Raw genomic sequence first — 22,582 nt, 5'->3', positions numbered from 1 at the left:
GGGATAACCCAACAGTTGATGCATAATGACCGAAACTCATATATTTTCGTTACATGTTGCAAATTATTGGAAAAATAATTCAGTTATAGAAGATCCAGATGAGTTATTATTTTGAATCAAAATCAATTAAAGAACTAGTTGCTGCTACGAAAATTTATATTTTTTTTTCAAAATCAACTCTAAGCGGAAACATCTAATATTATATTTTTAATTTTAGTTTCATTCAAAAGGATATAAATTTTTTTATTTTATTAAAAGATCAATGAATCTAATAATAGTAAAGTTTTATCTTTGGTTTGTAAGCTTATTTGTAATTTTTAATAATATTATTAACGATTTATATTTAAAAAAAATTAAGTTGAATTTAAAAAATTGAAATATATATTTTATATGATAATGCTATTTTTTTGACAAAACACATATACGAAAAAATGACCAAAAACTGTTTAAAAGTTAATGCATTATCAGTGACCTAATTAATGCATGTTTTTCAGGTTAAAAATCTTGAGGAATAAATCCCAGATATTCCTTGATGGCCAAGTGAAAGACAAGCGGAAAAACGCTGTCGTCGAAATTTAACCGGCGTCGCTGCGATGTATAAGCCATTCAATCTTTCACAGAGATTGCCCCTAGAATTCATGAAAATATCATGCTAACTCAATAGAATGGTATGGAAAATTAAGTAAAAAAGGGGGACATTTTAGTAAGTAAAGCGCTATATAAATTAAACTCGGCCTTTATTTGGAGAGAGTGTGAAATAAAAGGGCGAGCGGAGCAGAGGAGTTTCCGTTATCCAATCTATTTCTCTCTGTACCAATAGGTTTCTCTAGAAATTCTCAGATTATCTCTATCTTTTAAAATCGAATACGTTAGGGTTTTTGCGAATTCGAATTTGAATCTCACTGTTTCGCAGCCATGATTTCTGATTCAATCACCTCTAACGCTACCATTCCATCGGCTTCTGCTCCTAAGGATTTCGGAAAGAAGAAAAGGGTGTGTCTATCGTGTTTCTTTCTTTATTTCTCTACAATTTGAGTTCTTTTTTACTATCTTTTCGCCAAGAAAATTTTATTCTTGTTTTATTTGCTTTCGCTTTGGGTTTGTCATTATTGATTGATTGATTGATTCCATTATGTGTTTTGGGATTTTAGGCTAACCGGTCTGCCAAACTGAAGCAGTGCAAGCTCGATGCGCGTCGTGAGCAATGGCTTTCTCAAGGTTTAATCTTTTTTTATGTCTAATGTTTAATTTGTATTTGTTGATTTATGTGCTTTTCGCGGGGTATTGATATGATATGTGGTGTTGGAATTCTATTAGTTGCAGTCAAGAACAAAGTAAGCAAGGATGAACCTGCCGGCCAAAGAGTGTCCTCATCTGACAATGAGAGGAAGAATGATATTGGGAATTTAGAGATGAGGCGAAGAGGTAGAGGAGGTGAAGAGGAGAAGAATGGTTCGATCTATCACGACTTTGATTCTGATTCCCCTTCTCACAGTCCCACCGGCAGCAGTGTTCTCAGCGGCGGCGATGCCAGCACCAATTTCACGGGCTCCTCAAGCAGTAGTAGCAGTAGTAGCAGCAGCAGTGGCGGCTGTTGCTCTGGTAGTATTACAGAGGAGGAAGAAGAAGGGGTTGATGATTGCTTGGACGATTGGGAAGCCGTGGCTGATGCTTTAGCTGCCAATGATGATAACAAGCAAGGAAACCAAAACGACAATGATAATCCGTGTTTGGAATCTGAATCTTCTCCACATCTTCAATCTGGTGCTCTATCAGATTCTAATTCGAATCATTTGGATTCTAGTAGTGAGGATTTGAAACCACCTAGATTGACTCCTGGGAACAGCAGAGCGTGGAGGCCCGATGATGCATTTCGCCCACAGAGTCTGCCTAATTTGTCCAAGCAGCGGAGCTTTCCGGATACAGATAGACCTTATGGACACGGTGGATTCCCATGGAAGCATTCAATTACTGTTAATGTGCCTTCTTCCTGTCCTATATGTTGCGAGGAATTGGATGTCACAGACACGAGTTTCTTGCCCTGTATATGTGGATTTCGGCTTTGCCTCTTCTGCTACAACAGAATCCTAAATGGTGATGGGCGCTGTCCAGGTTGTAGGAAGAACTACGAGGACAATGCTGGGCAGGCAGAGTTGAGTGTGAATGGAGGTAGCCTGACTCTCAGGTTGTCTCGCTCTTATAGCATGGTTGCAAGGTCGTAGGAGGATGAGTCTCTTTCTGTTGAATTGTGTGTGTTGGGTCTATCTCTCTTCATTAGCGTGTGTCTTTCTTGTTATGTTTTAGTTTTAGACATTTCCTTAGATATTCTAGCTGTGGGGTTATGTTTTTTGGCACCCAGAATTGATAACTGCTTCTGCTATGAGCTTTGGTTCTTATATGTATGGTGCGTGTAGGGAACTAATGTTTGGTATGTGAATAGATAAGGTGGTATAGAAATACATAAACACGATTACAGTATGTTATGCTCTTCTTTGTTTTAATGCTTCACAAGACTACTTTCTGCTCTTTATCTCATAATCCTTGTAGTTTGGTAAATGATTTTACAGGGGATATAATTCTTTTAAAGTTTTATGGATGAGATTGATCTCTGGTTACTTGTTCTTATTACAATGATACCCTCTCTGCTTCACAGTTATGTTATATGCTGTAACAGTAGGCTATGAAGTTTGATGCTATGACATAGGAACTCATCTACAAACCTTTGGATTTGGTTCACGAAGTTAGAAATTTTTCATGAAGGAAACCTTCAAGTCTAAGATAGGGAAACATATTTGGTTTGAATTCTTAGCCTCATTTCTTGCTACGCGATTTACATTTTATTTATTTTATTTTTATTTACGTTTTCATTTATGTTCTTTGGTAACTTTGAAAATTATCTGTTGCTGTCTGCACATGAAGGGGAAGAGATGTCTCTACTACAAAGGCTCGAAGTTGTATTTAATAGCTTCCATTTTACAGGTTTCTTTCTGTATACTTTATACAATTATAAATATTTTAGATTCATCTTCCTTAGGCTATTGAAGGGTTGCTTTAAGATAGAAAAATGCAAGCTTGTTAACTTTAACATAGTGATCCTACTATCTTAATTTGCCTATGTTAACGCTGTGATTATTGGTTAAAACTTGAATGGTTAATCCCTTTCTTGATCCTTGGTTCTCTTTTTGGCCCTCACTTGATCTCTCATTTTCTCTTACTGATTATATTTGAAGGAATTGTCACCGTTTGTCGCTTTGTGCTACGTCTATAGACTAACCGTGTGACTACAGCCAAGGTACTGTATAGGTCAAAAATCGTTCCTCTCCCAACTTGGCCCTTATTGGCCATGTTGTATCTATCCATTTAATCATTCTTTTGCATCATTCTATGCCTTGCTTTTGCAACAGTGGAAGGTAATATGGAAGTTTACCATGTGGAGATTTAATATATAGATATGTTTTAGCTTGTTATATTTTCTTTGCTTCTACTGATGTTGTATTGGGTTGTCTTTCTGAGCGGCTACATGATTCTTAAATCTCATTTATGCACCATCAGGAAGCAGGAAAAATTAGTGTTGGCGCTTCAGGATTCTTTTGACTTTATACTTGTCCTTTGCCACATGTGCTTGTTATTATATCCCGGGTTCTATCTCCATCAACTTAACCTTAGTCTCTGTGGCTTTTCCAAAAGGAGATTTTTGCAGCGCTACTTGAAAATTGAAATGATTCCTTGTTAACTAGGTAATATATTTGGCACTTGTAGAAATATTATCTGCTTGATCTCTCATGGAAGAAAGTAAAATTATTATCTGCTTTATTCTTTACTTGGCATTTGTAGATATATATTTGCTGGTTGGAGTTTGACACGTATTGGTATTCCAATTAGATGATAATGATGGTGCTACATCTGGTAATAGACCAATATGGGCTATTTCGTATTCTCCTTTTGTTGCTTAGCATGTGATCAACTTTTTTCAAGCAATTTCTTTTAAACTGTTGGCATTTGGAATGTCAACTAATGCAACCTTTCTCCAAAAGCTCAGCAGGAAATTGTTGGAACTTCTTAAATAGGATGATTTGATCTGCTTTTATTCTGTATAATGTGGGGTTAGAGTTCTGAATTTTTTAGAATTTTGGATCTGACCATTAACAATAGGGAAAGATGTTATTTGGTTTCTTTACAACGCAAGGTGTATTTTTATTTTAAACTGAAAAGTGAAGTTAGTTGATTGGAGAAATTTTTGTATTCATATGCTATTTGGAATATTCCTGCATCTTTTGGAAATTTCTTTGTAGGGTTTGGAATGCAACCGGCAAGTGCCTCCAATTTTACTCGAGAAAAACAGAGTTGATGTATGCCAGCAACAAATTTTGTCCTCGTTGTATAGATATATTTTTATTGTATTAAGCAATTGGAAAATTGAAGAAACAGGCAATATGTGGTTAGTAGCATCAATGATTGTTTATAGTACTAATGTCCTTGACATTGGAGATTATGGCTTCATATCTCGTACTCTTCAAAATATTTATGAAGGAAAAGATTTAGTGCTTATTGCAAAATGCTATTTTTATTATAATTATTATCAAATTATTTGCTTACAACAAAGGGCAACTTTCTCCCCATATATATATATTTGGGTATGCTTGATTTGTCCATGCTCATTTGTTGCCTGTGATATGAACATTTTATTTTTATGGTTTGGACTCCTGGAGAAAGAAGATAAACTTGATGTTTTTATCTTAAAAACTTCAGAAAATTTTATTGTACATCCTCTAGTTACAACTTTTATCCATAAGCACAAAAGTTTAAGCTTATTGCACAACATCAACTTTATTATTACATGGCAGGAAGTCCTTACTATGTTGAACTCCATGGGCTCTTGAATGAAACATTCTGATCTATTTCTTTCAACAACTTGTCAAAGGTTGAACCTTCCAAGAACACATCTTTATCTAAATCCCTTTCTCGAATCCATTCTTCAGCTTTTCTCTTTAGCAGCAAAACGCTGTCTTTGATGCCTGGGCTACCAGCTTTAATGCAGAGCTCCTCTACCTCTGCCCAAAAACATGATTCCAACGATTCATTTGACATCCTCTCAGCATGCTCGAGCCATCTCTGGGTGCATTTGTACCTTCTAGGTCTCCCCTTTTCCATATAAGGTCCTGTGTCTTCATTCTTCAGGTGTCTGTAGTAATTAGCAATATCTAAAGGTTCAACAAGGCGGCGGTATTTGGTTCCAATATTGATCCATTCTTTTCCGCCCTCAAATTCATCAGGAAGTTCAGACCGTTTCAGCATTTCGATGATCTCATCCCATATACCTGCAAGCTCAAGCCTCTTAACATTTGCATCAAAGTCTGCTACGTTCTCTGAAATCTTGAAGGCATCATAATAGCCTGCTTTTTGTTGATATCTTGCTTTGTAAGATTGTAACATTTCTATTCCTTTCTTAATATCTTTCATTTTGTTATCAATTGCTGTCTGGTTATTCCTTTTCTGCATCTCCAATTCTCCAGCAGCACGCAGACACAATCTAGCTCTTGCACTCTACAATCACAACACACGAGTCATTCAAACTGTTCTAATGGGTAAACTACTATAATCTCCAATTTAATGCAGAAATGGAGCATTTTTAAGCAACTACAATTGACCAAGATAAGTTAAAATTAGCTGAGGCTTGAAAATTTCAATGGTGAAACTGGTATCACCTACCCTGTGAAAGAAAGACGCGAACTTACCAAACCTAAGTCATTCAAGGCCACGCTAGCCTCCGAATTTACATCATCTGAAGATAATCGAAGTGCTTCCAGGTGATGATCATCGAAACAGGTTACACTTTGCATTGCTAAGCATTCTTGCATTTCATCTTTGTAGTTCAAATGATCATTTAGGCTGCTGTGAGCAACTACTTGCAATTCTGTTCGAGAGTTTAGCTGAGAGGTATAGAAAAGTAGCTGTAAAATAGCATCTGGATTCCTTACAACAACAAGTTTCCCATTTCCTGTGCAAAAGATGTAAGTTCCAAAAGGTCTGTAAGGACTCAGCTCAATAAAATTTGATAGAGTTTCCAACAACAGATTTGTGCTCCCCATAATCTTACAGGCAGCGTGGCTAGCAATAGAAGCTGCATTCCTCATCACAGTTATATAGAAATCTGAAGCTTCGCTTAAAGGTCTTTTCATGTAAAGAGAGGATTTTGGGTTAAAGAAATTGAGAATTTGCTGCAGGTGGTACTGAAGGGATGATAGAGGGGTAAGTGATATTCTTGGAACAATGTCATATTTCATGACAAAATTTATGAAATATCTAGACCAGTTTTCTCGCCTAACTGCATGACCCATAATGCGATCCCCCACAAGGGGAGATCCAAAAGTCACACAAAATGGTGCCGTTTTGGAGAGGTTAGGTCTTATATACTGTTCCAAGAACCAAATAGTTGCAAGTATAGCAATAGGCCCCCCTAAAGAGTGTCCTGTAAACACTACTTGCTTCCCTTCTGCTGCAGCTGTTCCTACCTGAGAAAAATTGGATACCAATAGCAGACAATATATCATCGATCATTTGCTCTTTTTCATAATTTTCTTGTCAATAGAATTAAGATAGATCTAAATACTTATCATGAATACATACGCTATATATTAGAATGAGATTGGATTATTTAAAAGAAAAAACAGCACATACGTTTCTAGGACCTAGCTAAATAAAGTAAATACCATATAGCCCATCAAAGGAAAACAATTTCACTGCGAAACTGAGCTCACATACCTCCTTTCTAAACTGTGGATTAGCCAAAACTAACTTGAATCTATGGAGAAAGGCTTCATTGACAGTAGCAGTATCAGCAAGACCTATAGATTTCAGAGAAGGTAACAGTTCAACATCCACCTTTATTTCTCCAAAGGAACTTCCTTTAAACCAATCACTTATAGACCAAGATCCAGGGAAGCTAAAAACAAGTTCAGATGAACCGGGAATTTTTTGAGAAACATACAATTGCTTTCCTGTATATTTGTGGGCTTTCTGGGCGATTGAGCTTACTTTCTTGATCACTTCTTCTCTGATCCCTATATTCTCTAGAAGCGTAACACTACCCATTTCTTATTTTTCTTGTTAGATTCTGAAAAGTTGATTCCTTCTTCTTCTTCTTCTTCTTCAATTTATGAAAGAACCCATTGAAGGGTGTCGTGATAAATGGTCTTGACTGGACTTTGGTTAACTGGGATTGAAGATTCCAGGAAGCTTACAAAAACAATGACCCTTTATCCCTTTCAATACAACAATTTATGAAAGAACCCATTGAAGGGTGTTGAAACAAATGATCTTGACTCGACTTTGGTTAATTGGGATTGAAGATTCCAGGAAGCTTACAAAAGCAATGACCCTTTATTCCTTTCAATACAATAATGGTGAAGTTCTTGACTACTTGTTGTTGGGGTCAAGCAGGCCCTTTGGTTATTGGTTTCTTTTTTAGTCGTTAGTTTTACTGTTTTAGTATTTTAACAGTGTTAGCTTTGGTTGTTCAGATCTTTTCTTCTTGTCTTTGAACTATTCTAATTTCTCTTGGAGAGTGTGTCGTTTGTTTGCTTGCATACTTTTGAAAGAGCATTTATTAGGTAAGGAACGTGCAAATCCGCACATGTCTAAAGGTTTTATATTTTGCATTAAAAGCCGAAAAGTGAAAAGTCACTTCCCATTATTGAAACTCTTCAATGCACTCAAAATTTTTTAACATTTGTAATTACTACCTTTTCTTAAAGATAAATTATTGCTTTTGTTAAAACTAAAAAGATAAATTATTACTGTTCTGTTTAGTTAAATATTTTTAACTTTTTTTATTCTATTTAGATAATAATTTTAACATATTAAAATAATTATTAATTATTTTATTTCAACTTTTCAATTGCACTAAATTTTATCTCAATTAGGAGATCATTAATTAAAAGATAATTTAATCAATGATTTTTTTTTATATATAATGGAGGTGATTTAATTTATTTTTTTAATTCTTTTGAAAACTCAAAAATTGTCAAATGTTAAGGAATGGTGAAAGTGTTTAATTATCTAATTCGGTAAAATTAACTATTTAGTCAATATAATTTCAAAAATATATAAATAGGTATTCGTGATTTGCTTCTCTATTGGATTGATAAGTCTTTTCACCTAAAATTATAATTCTTTACCATAAATTTTGAATAAAAAGAATTAAAATACCTTTTGTTCTATTTCTATTGTCTTTCTCTACGTAAAGTTAAATTTTCAACAATATAAAAAATTATTCATATTATTGAAAAATAATATGCTAAAAGTAAAAATATATTATTCATATTATTAAAAGGATTAATTTTATTTTTAGAATAAAAAGTACAATAGCATAAAAAATACAATAAAAATAGGATAAGGGATAAAGTATAATTTTTTTGATGGGGTGACTAATTTTTCAATGGTTATAAATCACAGGATTGAATATTATATTTTTAAAACACAAGAACTAAATAATTAATGTCACCATATTATATGGACTAAATAATATTTCCTTTTCTTAATATAATTGAATTTTCTAAAACTTTTGTGTAATTTAATTAATTCAATTTGTAGAATAAATTATAACTAAATTAATTATTATCAATTTATATGATTGTAACTAAAAATTTTACAATTTCAATTATGATGATAAATATAATTTTTTTGAATAAATTAAAATTTTAAATCCACTTATATGCAATTAAATTCTTTTAAAAATAAAATTTCTTTTTTTTTTTTCCGTAAAGAACACATGAGGTACTTTTTATTTTAACAAAACTACGATAATCTTAACGAAATATGCTAAGTCATGTATATTACATATACGAACACCTACAGATTACGTGGACAAGATGCATTCTTTTTCAAAACAGTTCAAACCAAATTACCTTAGATTTCTTTTCTCTTAAAAATTATTGATGAATCCCATCTTATAAACATAGCTGTGAATGAGATTCATGTACTGCAAGAAGGAAATGAAATCATGCGAGGAATTGAAGTTCAATTGCAAAGCATTTTCTGTTCTGCTTCCTTGTGGAATAATAAATGGGGTGACTAAAGTTTGCCAATTTACTCTACATTTTATTCAGTTCAATCAATCAAGTAAGCTTCTTTATAAGATCAAGTCACTAACTCTCTTTCGTATTTGGGAATTGAATTGTTATTCAAAAAGGGTTTCTGCAGAAGAAACCAACAAAGCATGGTTGATTTCTTTTGTTATATTTGCAATTTTATTATGCTGTGTGGTTGTTATTACTGGGTCTTTTTTATATGTATGCTATTTGGTAGCTGAGAAATAGTTCAAAATATGAATATTACTGTTTCTTAATGGGAGTGGAAGATGGCTTGAAACTCAGAAAAACTGCACCAGACTTTGATTACATACTACCAAACCTGTAGTTATTCAAGTAACTCTACCATATTTATTCTGCTAACTGAATTATTTTAGATTGTTTTTTATTTAGAAGAGAGTATAATCACCTTTAATTCTGAAAGCCCTTAGTTCTTAGCCGAGGTTGTGTTCTTTGCCTGGGATTTGGCATTTTTAATGATTGGAAGTACAGTATTTTGTGGGTTGATTGCGTCTAGTTTTTTATTTTAAAGAAACGATTGCTGTTTCTAGTTTCTTTTCCCCCCTTTTGTGGTGGTAGCATTATATTTCTCTTTTTAGTTCTTAGAGAAAAGGTATCAGTTTTGAACCTTATATTGTTACATTCAACTGTTGCAGTTTATATTGTAAAATTGCTTCTGAAAATATCAAAAAATTTTATTTCTTTATTTCCATTGAACACAACTTTTTTGCTACTTATATTTTTAAATATTAAATTTGCGTAGAACTTTATTAAACTGCCTTCAAAATTCATCATCTGATTCACTAGTAAATTCAGTCCTCGACGAATCTGATATCAAATGTAAACGAAAGTCTTGGAATTTTTCTGAAGTTGAAATTGATGGCAATGGCGGTGATGCTGATTCTGCACTTGCTGCTGCCATATTCTTCTTCTGAAACTTCTTAGAAATGTTTATACAGACTTGATCAACCATGTCAAGGAAATCTTTAATAATAACGAACATTTGAAGCAGGTTTTCTCTATCATGTTTTGAAGCTCCTGCTTGGCAATAATATTCTGTTGTTCTCTTCACAAGCTCCATAATTCTTGTTTGCTCCCCCGCCACCACCTTTAGCTCCTCTCCACAGCACTCTAAAAATCCTTTCATTTCTCTCACAAAACTGCCTCCGTCGCTATTGCTACAGCGTGTAGTGAGCATCTGAATTTCTACAACTCGGGTTGTAAGAGAAGAGCATGTGCTGATGAAGCTGTCATATTCTATGGTAGCGGCTTTCTTTACATTGGAAAATTCAATTCTCAGTTTCCCTAATGCTTGTAATCCTAGCAATACATACTCTTTTCCTTCCTCTGCTGCTGCCTTTGTATCTGAATCTAAATCGCTATTTGTTCCTTTTTGACCGTCATTTCTCTCAATATTTCTAATATCATTTATAAACTGTCGTCTGCCTTCTGATCGAGCTACTTGTTCGACCACAAAATGAAGTAAAGTAGTGTTGCCATCAGTGCTTTTAACATCAGAAAGCTGTCTGAGAGCAGTAAGGTTGAAACCTTTTGCATTGCCTCTAGTTGTCCCAGCATTCATCTTATTACCAGCCTTGAGAATGGCTTCGAGAAGTTTTAAGAAAAGGCCTCGAGTTCTTAGTTCCTTGCATCCCAATTCAAGTGTTTGTAAGGATTCCTTGAGTTGGAGAATTTCTGCATCATAATTAGATCTGAAAAGCATTGCGTCCATCCGGAAAAATGCTGATGGAACAGTTTTCAGGATATGGTAAAGGAAAGATTCAGCATCTGCAAGCTTACTGGGGTTGCCTGTAAATTGGAGAATTTTGGCTTCTTCTTCTTGGGTTGGAGAAATCCTGACAAGTTTTTCAAGGATATCAATGGGAAGACCATGGCCTTCAAGAATAGCATCAAGGATTTCTTTGCGAGAAATTGCCAGTGATTTTATTACAATTGCTGCGTTCTGCGACTTGCGGGAGTCAAGGATGAAAATTTGAGTAGAGGCAGCACTGGAACTGCTAATACTTGGTGACGCCTTATTTCCTTGATGGGTTTTGCCGGTAGCACTTTTGTATCCAAACAGCGTTTCTATTTGGTCATCATCAACTCTGAAAGAAAATAGGAACAAGAATGCATTAAGGTATATCTACACAGTTAAATGCTTTAGGGAGTAAACATATATAACAAATATATATATGTATGAATGACAACCTGAGAGAGCCATCGATGATCTCATTCCAAACCATTGAATGATCAGTATTAGCTACAACTTTATCCCAATGCAATGGCTTTAGCTTCTTCACATTGCTACCGCTCGTCGGCCCTGAACTCTTCTTTGTAACGTTGTTTGTGTCCCCTCTTGGTAATGGCGGCGGTCTTAGTGATGAAACCAAATTATCAGCCCTAGGTGATGGTATAAGAGGTCTTTTCACTATCATTGGGAGTGGGCGTGGTGGAGGAGGAGGAGGTGGTGGTGGTAGTGCTTTAACTTTCTTTGATAGAGAGGGTGGTGGTGGAGGTAGCTGTACTAGTTGATTTGGTTGAACTGATTCTATGACTTTACTTTGACACTCTTTTACTTCCTCAAGCTTGCATTTTCTCGTTCTCTTTTCTGTCATATTTTCTTCTCCTTCTTCATAGCTAGAATTCAACACAACCTTTGACAAATTGATTTTAAGTTCCCCATCTTCTAAATCTTTGATATAGACAACCTCTTGCCCATTTTCATCGACAACTAGTCCTTTCACTCTTCCACCAAAATTTCTGAATTCTTCATATGTCACCACATCTTGTTGAAAGCTTGTGCCAATTTTAGTTTTCTGCCGGCGTCTAACATATCTATAGCAGAAAAAGAAGATTGCAGCAATAATAAGAGTAATTGCAGCGGTGGCAACAATAGCGATTATTTCTTTTCCATGCGACGATGATGATGAGGGTGATAATACTGGTGGAGACTCCATTTTCATCAGAAATTCGAAGTGTTCTCCTGAGGACTAATACGCTTAACAGAAGAAATTCAAATGTTATTTTCTGTCATTCTGTATTATGTTGTCTGCTGACTCTTCCAATGCACTTGGTTGTTGTCTTGAGTTACTATTAATATTAGTATGATCTCGGTCTTTGAAATGACCAAAATGCCCTTGTATTGTAAAGTAGTATTGTTGTTGCAGGCTAAGAACATTTCATGGGTGTTGGTGATGATTTGGTTTGGACAGTTTTAGCCGTCCTTCCTCGATATTTTCCTATATTATAGCCTTTATATGTTGGAATGACATTATTGTTTGATCATTGTTTATTCTTGACGATGTATAATTTGGATTTTACCGCTTGCTTTTGACAGTTAAGCTCTACCTGTGGGAGTTTCTTGGCATCATACAGTATTATGATAATCAAGAAAAGCTTTTCAATGTCTCTCACATCCAAGCTGCCGCATGGCGTTAAATGGTGAAGGATGAGAAAACAAAGCTTTCTTTCCGATTCCGGACCCATCGATTTCAAACCGAGGGTTCTGGTTCTAAAAACTAGGGTCATGCCTATCCCAAGCCTAATAATAAATAAGCAGTATGAGAGTTGATTTCAGCATAAACAAGTGAAAATTAAAAATATTAGTCAATCAATAACTTGATGCCAAGCCTACGTTAAAGTCCAGACCTAGGTTTGGTCAATGTAATTATAGCCATAGAAGGACTTTGGATTCCAATTTGGGTCCATATACTCGATAACTAAAAGATAAAAGGAGATGCACAATCTGGACAGAATAATCAAATAATCAATACAAAATCTTATTTGATTCTTTAATTAATACTAGGTTTCAATATTTTTCTTTTATTTTTTTTTTATTTTCGAGCATCTCATATTATCTTTTAAATGTTTCTGGTTAGATTGGGATCTCTTTCATTCACTTTTTCATTTGCAGATGAATTAGAGTTCAGAACTTCCACAAGAAATTAAAAAATTAAAAATTTATAAAGGGGGTAATCAAGTCAGTTTCTGATATTTCTTGCATAGTATCTGATTTCTTTTTTTTTTTTTTCTTCATCAAATCAATTTGGTAAGCAAATTATGTGCACAAATAACAAAAATTAACAAAAATTATATCCCTCCATCCATGGATTGGTATTAATACACTCTTTAAGTGACCATAATATCAGTCTCTGTTCACCAATTTAGGCCTTTTAGGCATACAAATGGTAGAGGAACGAGAAGGAGATGGTAATTCTACAGCCAAATCAGATGAAGATAGTGAAAACACACCATCTTGCAATTTTCTCTTCAGAATTTTTCTCTTCCTCTTTTCTTCTTCTCCTTCCCCTTTCATTATAAAATCTTTCAGCCTTTTCACATCTGATAGTTTTACTGGTTTTACTATGAATTCCTCTGCTCCTTCCTCCAAACACCTGTTAATTATAATCATTAGACAAATAATTAATTACATTTTTCATATTAAACTAATCAGGCAAAATCTGTAATCACATGCTAATATCATTTTAGTCCATTGGTTCACAAACGCGTTTTCTTATAATTTTCCAGGTCAAGAAATGATAAATCTAATGATTTTATTTTTTTGACCAAGATATTATTAGATTTTGTTATTATTTAAACATTATTTTATCAAATTAATTGTGTTTTGATTAAGAGAAACGTAAAATTGGTATTCACCTATCAATTCGAGTCAAAATGTTCTCAGATGACATTATCACTACAGGTATCTCTCTGAAAGCTGATGATTCCTGCTCCAAAATTAAAATTAGTACATGTTAGCATGCAAATTAAAGATGGTTTTTTTTATAACTTCATAATTTTCTTTAATTTTTCTCGAGAACTAAACAGGGATAAAAAGTTCATACCTTGATCTTCTTGAGTAGTTCATATCCAGTCATGCCAGGCATAGAGTAATCTGTCATTATAAGATTCACTTTCAAATCCTGCAATCAGATCCAAATATCAATAAAAATCATTTATTTCCTCATCCATTTTTCTCATAAACCAAACAGCAATAAGTAAGAAGGAAAAGAAAAAGCTTAGACTTACATTGAAGCCAACAGAGCTCTTCTCTCCATCCAATCCAAGATACTGCAGAGCTCTGGTCCCGCTCTCAACAGCAGTAACTGCAAATACCAAAATTCAATCAAATCCAAATCCAATCAAAATCTGAGTTTTAATTAAATTGAAAAGAAAAAAAGAACGCACCTTTACAAGAAGAAATCCTAAGTAACCGTTCAATAACCTTTCTGTCGACGAAGCTATCATCTACAGCAAGAACATGAAGCTCCTCAGAACAAGAAGATGATCCATTAGAGACGCCAACCTCCTCAGCCAAACTCCGTCTGAGAATTTCACCGGCCACGGCCATATCACCGGAGAATATATCAAGAAAGAAAGTAGAAGATTATTAGATGTCTAAAGTATGGAGAGGTTTATATAGCAAATGAAGAGAATGGGAAAGCGAAAGATTTGGGTCATGCTTTAAATAAGAAGTTGTAAAGAAAGAAACGAAAGATGGAAGATAAAGGCAAGATTCTGAAGATCTAATATTTCTTGAGATCTTTGCATATCTTTTTAAACAGCCCCACTTTTGTCTATTGTCGCGTCAAAAATACTACCATCCGGTTTTTATACTTGATATTTATTTATTTGGTAAAACGGCGAGACACCAAAAACGAAACGTTTTTTAATTTGTAATTTAATGAATTAATTAAAATATAAATTTAAATAAACTTTTAAAAAAACATGTGGAAATTCAATTTTATCCATAGAAGGTTTCCAAATATTAAGTATATATTTAAAGAAGTCAGGAAATTCTCATCTTTATCCATTGAATCTAGTCATTGGAAATCAATGTTTTCGTAGAAAATTTAAAAAAAAAAAGTAAAATAATTAAACATTTTATACTAACTATGGAAAATATAATATATGTAATAAATATCAACCAAATTTTATTTTCTTTTTGTTTTTTAAATTTGAGAAAGTAAGATATTTAATTGTTATTTATCAAAGGAAGTTGCTTTAAATGACAGTGTACTTCCTTTTTTTAAAAAAAAAAAGTATGTACGCTGTCATTTCAAAAAGAAATACTGTAAAAATGAAAATGATCTCACGACTCACAAGGTTGAAAAGTCAAAACTCGAAGAAAAGAAGATGATGCTTCACTTTCCTTTCGGAGAAGGCAGCCTTTTCTTTGCCAGATGATCCCCCTGTAGAAAACTAGACTAGATTGATAAAAAAACATGATCTAAATGACCCATTGACCACAAGTCAACCGCTCCACCCAACTTCAGAACCGCTCTTGATTTGGTACCCAAGCCAACAAGTTTAATCATGGTTGCGTCGATGTGGGACCCTATTGACTTCTAGAAATAATTTCCCCAAAATATCCCTCCTCGCTCTTTATGTAAAAAGTAACGTCATGCATATTTAAAACGAAAATTATTATTTCGACTTATTAAATTACAGTAATACCCTTCTTGAATTTGGGCACAGAACCTTTTTTTTGGACATCTTAAATCTTTACTCCTACGAAATAAACTACGGGCTGAGATTCCGTGTTCTTTCTTCAATAAAGATGTAATCTTTTTTTGTTTTTGATGTATATATATATATATATATATGTGTGTGTTTCTGTTTGATCTCTGCTTTAGGTTCTGGCTTAGTTTAATTTGTCAACAAGAAAAAATCTTTGTGGTTTTTGGTTTTGGTGTGGGTTTTGATTATTCGAGGAGAAGAAATGGCAAATGGAGAAGATGAAAGCAAAAGCAAAGACTTCTATCAAGTACTGGGCTTGAATAAGGAATGCACACCAACAGAGCTGAAGAATGCTTATAAGAAACTTGCATTGATTAGACCTTAACTTAAATTAAATCCCTCTTTTTGCTCTGCCTCCCCCGTCTTGTTTGTTAATCTCTTGTTTATTATGAAGAATATGATTCTTATGTATTTAACAGATATAGTTACAGCACTATTTATATATACCAAGACTATAACTAACCTATATATAAGATAGGCGTATATAAAGGAGATGAGAAATACAAATTATAAAAACAGAGATAAGTAGTTAGTGCTTAGCTTTATCCTTAATACGCCCCCGCAAGATGGAGGATCCATCGGAAACTCCAATCTTGGATCGGAAAAGTTGAAACTGTGGGCGACCAAGAGGCTTGGTGAGCATATCTGCATTTTGATCTTTAGTGCTAATATGATGGACCCTAAGCTGACCAGCATGTATTCTTTCTCGCACGAAATGATAATCCAAGGCAAGATGTTTCATCTTGGTGTGATATATTGGATTTGCACAAAAGTAAGTGGCTCCAATATTATCACAATGAATAACTGGGGGTTCTAAAACAGGAAAGCTCAAATCTTTTAACAAATTTTGAACCCATATTAATTCAGCTGCAGCATTAGCCAATGCCTTATATTCTGCCTCAGTGGAAGATCTAGACACCGTCTTCTGCTTAGTGGATTTCCAGGAGATAACATTAGAACCAAGATATAAAACATAGGCAGTTGTTGATCTTCCATTTTCAAGTGATCCTCCCCAGTCAGAATCAGAAAATGCTGTTAATTTATGAGCAGAATGGCGACGAAGAAATAATCCATAATAGATTGTACCTTTTAAATATCGCATAACTCTCTTCAAGGCTTGAAAATGATTTTGTGTTGGAGCATGCATGAACTGAGATAAACGATTGACTGCAAAAGACACATCCGGCCTTGTAATAGCCAAGTACTGCAAAGCTCCAATAATCTGCCTATAAACAGTAGCATCGGCAGAAGGGGACCCATCACATAAAACTAACTTGTCACTAGTGGACAGAGGTGTACTAACCGCTTTTGCACCTGCCATTTTGAATTTAACCAAGAGATCATGGATATGTCGATGTTGCGAGAGAAAAAGGCCTTTAGATGTAGAAATAACCTCCACACCCAGAAAATGATGCAAGGTACCCAAGTCCTTAATAGAAAATCGTTTGGCCAAACGAGAAACACATTCATCCAGAAATTTAGTGTCATTGCCAGTAAGCACTATATCGTCGACATATATGAGAAAATAAGCAATAACACCATTCGAGCTAAAGATAAAAAGAGAAGCATCAGCATTAGATTTCCGAAACCCAAGTGATCCTAAGAATGTGGTAAGCTCAATATACCAAGCGCGCGGCGCTTGTTTAAGACCATAAAGTGACTTACGTAAGCGGCAAATATAATCAGGATAATCAGTATTCACATACCCCGGAGGTTGTTACATATAGACACTTTCATGAAGAGTACCCTGTAAAAAAGCATTATTAACGTCAAGTTGCCGCAATGGCCAACCGTGTGAAACTGCCAGTGTAAGAACCACTCTAATCGTGACAGTTTTTGTGACAGGACTGAATGTCTCAAAATAATCACGACCCTCTTCTTGTAAAAAACCTTTAGCGACGAGTCTCGCCTTGTACCTGTCAATAGTGCCATCGAGTTTCCGCTTAATGCGAAACACCCATTTACACCCAATGGGTTTATGATGAGCTTGAGGAACCAACTCCCATGTTTTATTTGTCAACAAGGCATTATATTCAGAATCCATAGTCTGACGCCAGAGGGCATCTTGCAGTGCTTGCTTAACAGTTCTCGGTTCAACAGAATCTTGTATAGGATATGTAGTTGTAACATTCACAAAAGAATCATTAAAGTACCGTGTATTAAGTTTCCATTGACGTTGAGACCGAGAACCAACAACCAATGGTAACGCAGCAGAAACTAAGGAACTATCAGTAGCAACCAAAGGCACAATACCAGGTGAGACAGGTGAATCTGAAGCAGGACTACCTTGTGGAGAGACTGACATTGCAGCAGAAGAACCAGCAATTGAAGTAGAAACATCTTGTTGCTGCTGTTCAGGAGCTAGAGTTGAAACAACAGCAGATTGTAGTGATATATCAGGGGTTGGCAGCTGATCAACCATGACAGGACTAGTGTCAGTTTGTTGTGCAACACCTGCGCAGGGAACATCTGAAAATAACATTGTAAATTGACTAACATTAGTGCAAACTTTGAAGGGATAAACATGCTCGACGAATTTAACATGCCGAGAGAGATACAACTTTTTGGTAGATGGATCATAACACTTATAAGCAGATTGTGTAGAAGAGTAGCCCAAAAATATACAAGGTTGTGACCGAGATTGCAATTTGGAACTGACATAAGGACGCAGCCAAGGAAAGCACAAACAGCCGAAAGATTTAAGATGATTAGAATTGTGAGACCGACCAAATAACTGGAAAAATGGTGTCGCAAAAGAAAGAACAGATGATGGTAAACGGTTTATTAGATAGACAGCTGTAAGAAATGCATAAGACCAAAATTCATGAGGCAAAGATGCAAAATGTAATAGAGAGAGACCGGTTTCAACAATAAATCGATGTCGTCTTTCAGCGGTTCCATTATGTTCGGGAGTGTGTGGCGGCGATGTATAGTGAGAAATACCACAAGATAGAAAATGAGATTGTAATTTTTGATATTCACCGCCATTATCAGAAAAAAACTGATATTATTTTGGTTTGAAAATAATTCTCTACTAGTTTTTGAAAATAAATAAATAGATCATGTGTATCTGATTTTTTTTTCATTGGATATAGCCAGGTATATTTAGTAAAGTGGTCAATGAATGTGACATAATACACATAACCATCAATGGATTGTTTTGTTGGTCCCCAAACATCAGAATACACAAGTTGCAAAGGTTTAGTACTAGTAAGAGAATTTTCTGAAAAAGGCAATTTATGGCTTTTACTCATTGAACAAGAAACACAATGAAAATTGGAAACAGACTTAGACAATGACTCATAACCCATACGTTTAAGAGCTATACTAAAAAATTTATTAGACGGATGACCAAGCTTATGATGCCAAGTAGAAAGAGAAGACACACGAGCTGTAGTATGCAACTGTGAATTGGAATGACACTGAGAAAAGTTTGCACAATAAATGTCATCAATATTCTGGCCTCGTAGCAGAGACGCCCCCGTGCGCAGATCCTTCACAACAAAATAAAGTGGAAAGAATTCCACAGAAACATGGTTAGTCCGACATAACTTGGCAATAGAAATCAAATTTTTGTGCAAATTTGGTACACACAACACATCAGGAAGAGATAAATATGCAGAATCAGCTGGAAGAGTAGCAAATCCAGTATGTGTTACAGCAAGAGTTTTACCATCACCAAGTTGAATTTCATCTGGTCCACCATAATCCGTATAGCCCTGTAAAGAAGAAGGGTTAGAAACTACATGATGAGATGCCGCACTGTCAAAAAGCCATTGCTGTGGCTATGAAGAAGTCATGGCAGAAGTAGCATTGACTGAAGGAGGTGCCACTGAAGAGGTAGATGATTCTGTCCGAACAACCATATTATTCTCTTTAAGAAACCTTGCAAGCTTGCGGCATTCAACTGTTGCATGCCCTGTAATCTCACAAAATTGACAAACAATATTCGGGCGATAAATACCCCGACTATTATATTGGGAATTACGCGAGTTATTCCCGTGATAACTACCACGACCTCTGCGTGTATTAGAGCCACGATTGTGACCTCCAGCTCTAGATCTTTGTGTATAATTAGCAGTAGCAATAGCTGGAGCAACGGGTTGCTCACTGGTTTTCAAGGATCTCTCATGATCTGTAAGTTTCTCAAACAAGTCAGGGAACGAAATAGCGGTTTCACGAACTTTCAGTGCAGCAATAATTGGAGCATAATCATCCCCTAACTGTGTAATTATATGAACAATCAGATCATCATCACTGATCGGATTCTGTGTGAGTGCCAGTTCATCTGCGATGGCTCGCATTTCATTAAGAAAAGCTGCAACAGGCTTATCTCCTTTAGGATTTTGAATAAGCTTGGTTTTGAGAGATAAAACCCTAGATCTGGAAACATTAGCACAACTTTGATGGAGACGATCCCAAGCCTCCTTAGCCGAATCAGCTGACGAAATTAACGGCTGAATTGCATCTGAACAACTGCCCAAAAGAGCACTAACAAGAATTTGATCTTGTCGAAACCAAAGTAAAAAATCTGGGTTGGCTGATTTGTCTTTATCATTAAGAAATTTGGATGGTGCAACCCGTGAACCATCAACAAACTCAAGAAGATCGAGTCCAATCAGAGTAGACTGAACTTGCTTTCGCCAAACTGGAAAATTTTCCTGTGTGAGTTTAATAGGAAAGTGAGTCGGAGCATTCAGTTGAATGACCAAACTATTTGATGCGAAAGCCATGAGAAAAGAAGAAATAAAAAGAAGAGATAAATTGGATCAGGAACGACTCGTTAGAGTTTTAGAATGGCTCTGATACCATATGAAGAATATGATTCTTATGTATTTAACAGATATAGTTACAGCACTATTTATATATACCAAGACTATAACTAACCTATATATAAGATAGGCGTATATAAAGGAGATGAGAAATACAAATTATAAAAACAGAGATAAGTAGTTAGTGCTTAGCTTTATCCTTAATATTTATTCCCCCCTCAATCAACAATTGGGTCTTTCTCCAATTCCATAAGAGGCTTACAGTCTCCTTCTTTTTTCTCTGTTTTCGTCAAAACATTATAGTCCCCTGTTTTTCTTAGAATAATAAAATGGTTTTATGGGTTTTTGATGTTGTCTTTTTGATTTCTCTTTTAAAGAACAAAAAAATGGTTAGATTCAAATTGTGTTTTTGCTTTGATTCAAGTTGGTTTGGTATCAATAAAAACAGAAAAGTAAAATTTACCCGGAAAGAAAAGATTCTATTATATAGTAAAAAAGATTTATGTTTGTCTGGGATAGAGATGGCACCCAGATAGCTGTTCAGCTTCCGGAAATTCAAAGTTTGTAGAAGAATAAAAAAAAAAATTTCAAGCAATACAACAGGCCTACTCCGGTAATTAAGTCTATTAGAATGTAAACCAACAAGAATGTGTAGTTTGCAGGGCAACAAATAGACAAAAAAAAGAAAAGCCAACAAGAATCTGGAGAGAGAAATAGTCAGCGAATTCTATAGAGGGAACAAAAAACACAGATTCTATATGGACATTCTAAATTTAAATTTAAATTCAGAATAAAATAAAATAGAATATGGACATTCTATATGAACAAAAATCATTCTTAAAATAAAATAAGAGGGAGAGAATAAATTTTAAATTTAAATTTTCAGTCAACAACAGTATTTAGCCTTTTTTTTTATATATAAAATAATAGGAGTTCCCTTCTTTTCCAAAGCAATTTGCATTGGCATTCTGAGGAGCATTTTTGTAACAAGATAATTAGTTATGTGGGCCCAACAACCATATAACTATAGTTAACCCTCGGAGTTGATTTTTATTTTTAATAATATTCTTCCACAATGGATGGCCATGATTATCCCCATTGATCCAGTGGTTGATGAATCCCTTTGGGTACAGGTACCCATTCGTGTACCATAGAACTACTCTTTCAAATCAATAAAAAAATATTTATAGTTGGATTTGGAATTGACCTGGTCGCTCAAGTGGAGGAGACCGGAAGCTGAAATAGGAAAAATTGTCTCTGAAACCGAGGCATTAATTAAAGGGTTCGAACCGGCGGCGTCAAAATTGGAAAGCCGCCGTGAGTGGCAGTGACCTCACCGACCTGACCTCCACCATAAAACATAAATAATGTATTTATGACCACTGTACGGACACATATGTAATACTAGTGGTACCAGCGGGACCGGTGGATAAAATAATCCTCCATTTGCGTGCGTGAAAGGATCAGAGAAGATCTGATTATATTAATCGCAAGGATCCATTTTGCCAACTAATCAGAAGAAGAGAGATTGCTTTGGAGTTGGAGCATGATGACGGTGATCTTTCTGTGGATTGTTGGATTTGCTTTATATGTTGCTTGGCTTAGTAGAGTAAAGAACAAATCTGAGGGGATCCTATAGGAATAATATCTCCTAATATTATAATATGGAATCAGGAGGAGTATTGCTGTATTGGATTTTGCAGCGCAGATTTTATTTCAGAAACTAAATCCGGAATAGTGACTCGTCAGTTTTCGGGTCCCCAGGTTTTGGTTTCGAGACCGAAACCAAATTTATTTGGAACCAAAATTTTGTCGAAGGAAACAAAAATGGGAAAACGTCCAGTTGTTAGAATCTCAAGTTTAAACATTTTCAGAGTTATAAATACTCCTCATTAATGTATATTATACTAGTTTTAATAAAATTTAGGCCAACAATTTCTGCAATAATCCTTACTCTTTAAATATTACGTCTGTCTTAAAATATGAATCGTTTATATTTGGAACAAATCAATATGAATGTATAATTCATTTGTAAATGAATTTTAAATAGTATAATTTATAAATGAATTTATTATGTTTGGTATGCTTAATGTAAAATGAAAAATTCAATTTAATTCTATGAAATTATGTTTGGAGTATTCTCTTAAATGAAAATTCATTTATCTGTATTTTCTAAAATATTATTGACATAATAATTTA

General features: G+C 34.8%; 4 protein-coding genes across 5 annotated transcripts; 1 reads left to right on the top strand and 3 right to left on the bottom strand.

Annotated features, from left to right (window-relative positions):
- The first annotated feature begins 738 nt into the window (after nucleotides 1–738).
- On the top strand, nucleotides 739–2,530 carry LOC105640451 (hypothetical protein). 2 transcript variants are annotated; one of them, XM_020681787.3, is made up of 3 exons: nucleotides 739–993; nucleotides 1,152–1,218; nucleotides 1,324–2,530. In XM_020681787.3, the coding sequence occupies exons 1-3, from the start codon at nucleotides 916–918 to the stop codon at nucleotides 2,220–2,222; spliced, it is 1,044 nt and encodes a 347-aa protein (XP_020537446.1). In that variant the 5' UTR covers nucleotides 739–915; the 3' UTR covers nucleotides 2,223–2,530. The 2 variants fall into 2 exon arrangements, with proteins under 2 accessions (XP_020537446.1, XP_012080156.1); XM_012224766.4 differs by having other exon boundaries at nucleotides 740–993; nucleotides 1,318–2,530.
- A 2,182-nt stretch (nucleotides 2,531–4,712) lies between these two features.
- On the bottom strand, nucleotides 4,713–7,450 carry LOC105640449 (protein EDS1L). Its single transcript, XM_012224765.4, has 3 exons — nucleotides 6,763–7,450; nucleotides 5,736–6,512; nucleotides 4,713–5,544 (listed from the first exon to the last, which is right to left on the bottom strand). Exons 1-3 carry the CDS (start codon nucleotides 7,090–7,092, stop codon nucleotides 4,855–4,857), a joined length of 1,797 nt encoding a protein of 598 aa, XP_012080155.1. The 5' UTR covers nucleotides 7,093–7,450; the 3' UTR covers nucleotides 4,713–4,854.
- Nucleotides 7,451–9,772: 2,322 nt separating this feature from the next.
- LOC105640749 (formin-like protein 8) lies at nucleotides 9,773–12,433 on the bottom strand. The gene is made up of 2 exons (XM_012225144.4): nucleotides 11,301–12,433; nucleotides 9,773–11,197 (listed from the first exon to the last, which is right to left on the bottom strand). Exons 1-2 carry the CDS (start codon nucleotides 12,053–12,055, stop codon nucleotides 9,871–9,873), a joined length of 2,082 nt encoding a protein of 693 aa, XP_012080534.2. The 5' UTR covers nucleotides 12,056–12,433; the 3' UTR covers nucleotides 9,773–9,870.
- Nucleotides 12,434–13,171: 738 nt separating this feature from the next.
- LOC105640448 (two-component response regulator ARR5) lies at nucleotides 13,172–14,635 on the bottom strand. The gene is made up of 5 exons (XM_012224764.4): nucleotides 14,280–14,635; nucleotides 14,121–14,197; nucleotides 13,937–14,014; nucleotides 13,749–13,819; nucleotides 13,172–13,486 (listed from the first exon to the last, which is right to left on the bottom strand). Exons 1-5 carry the CDS (start codon nucleotides 14,440–14,442, stop codon nucleotides 13,237–13,239), a joined length of 639 nt encoding a protein of 212 aa, XP_012080154.1. The 5' UTR covers nucleotides 14,443–14,635; the 3' UTR covers nucleotides 13,172–13,236.
- Nucleotides 14,636–22,582: the final 7,947 nt, after the last annotated feature.

The sequence above is a fragment of the Jatropha curcas genome, chromosome 10 (assembly GCF_041381405.1).
Source record: "Jatropha curcas cultivar XTBG-Jc1 chromosome 10, XTBG_Jcur_1.0, whole genome shotgun sequence".
Taxonomy (NCBI): Eukaryota; Viridiplantae; Streptophyta; class Magnoliopsida; order Malpighiales; family Euphorbiaceae; genus Jatropha; species Jatropha curcas.
This window is presented reverse-complemented; position numbering and strand designations above follow the sequence as displayed.

Coding starts and splice junctions, on each gene's coding strand:
- LOC105640749 (XM_012225144.4), bottom strand. CDS start 12,055: ATGAAAATGGAGTCTCCACCAGTATTATCACCCTCATCATCATCGTCG. Junction 11,198..11,300: donor ATCATCGATGGCTCTCTCAG/GTTGTCATTCAT, acceptor ATTTTCTTTCAG/AGTTGATGATGACCAAATAG.
- LOC105640451 (XM_012224766.4), top strand. CDS start 916: ATGATTTCTGATTCAATCACCTCTAACGCTACCATTCCATCGGCTTCT. Junction 994..1,151: donor ATTTCGGAAAGAAGAAAAGG/GTGTGTCTATCG, acceptor TTGGGATTTTAG/GCTAACCGGTCTGCCAAACT. Junction 1,219..1,317: donor TGAGCAATGGCTTTCTCAAG/GTTTAATCTTTT, acceptor GAATTCTATTAG/TTGCAGTCAAGAACAAAGTA.
- LOC105640449 (XM_012224765.4), bottom strand. CDS start 7,092: ATGGGTAGTGTTACGCTTCTAGAGAATATAGGGATCAGAGAAGAAGTG. Junction 6,513..6,762: donor ATCCACAGTTTAGAAAGGAG/GTATGTGAGCTC, acceptor AATTTTTCTCAG/GTAGGAACAGCTGCAGCAGA. Junction 5,545..5,735: donor CCTTGAATGACTTAGGTTTG/GTAAGTTCGCGT, acceptor TTGTGATTGTAG/AGTGCAAGAGCTAGATTGTG.
- LOC105640448 (XM_012224764.4), bottom strand. CDS start 14,442: ATGGCCGTGGCCGGTGAAATTCTCAGACGGAGTTTGGCTGAGGAGGTT. Junction 14,198..14,279: donor TAGGATTTCTTCTTGTAAAG/GTGCGTTCTTTT, acceptor TGGTATTTGCAG/TTACTGCTGTTGAGAGCGGG. Junction 14,015..14,120: donor AGAGCTCTGTTGGCTTCAAT/GTAAGTCTAAGC, acceptor ATCTGATTGCAG/GATTTGAAAGTGAATCTTAT.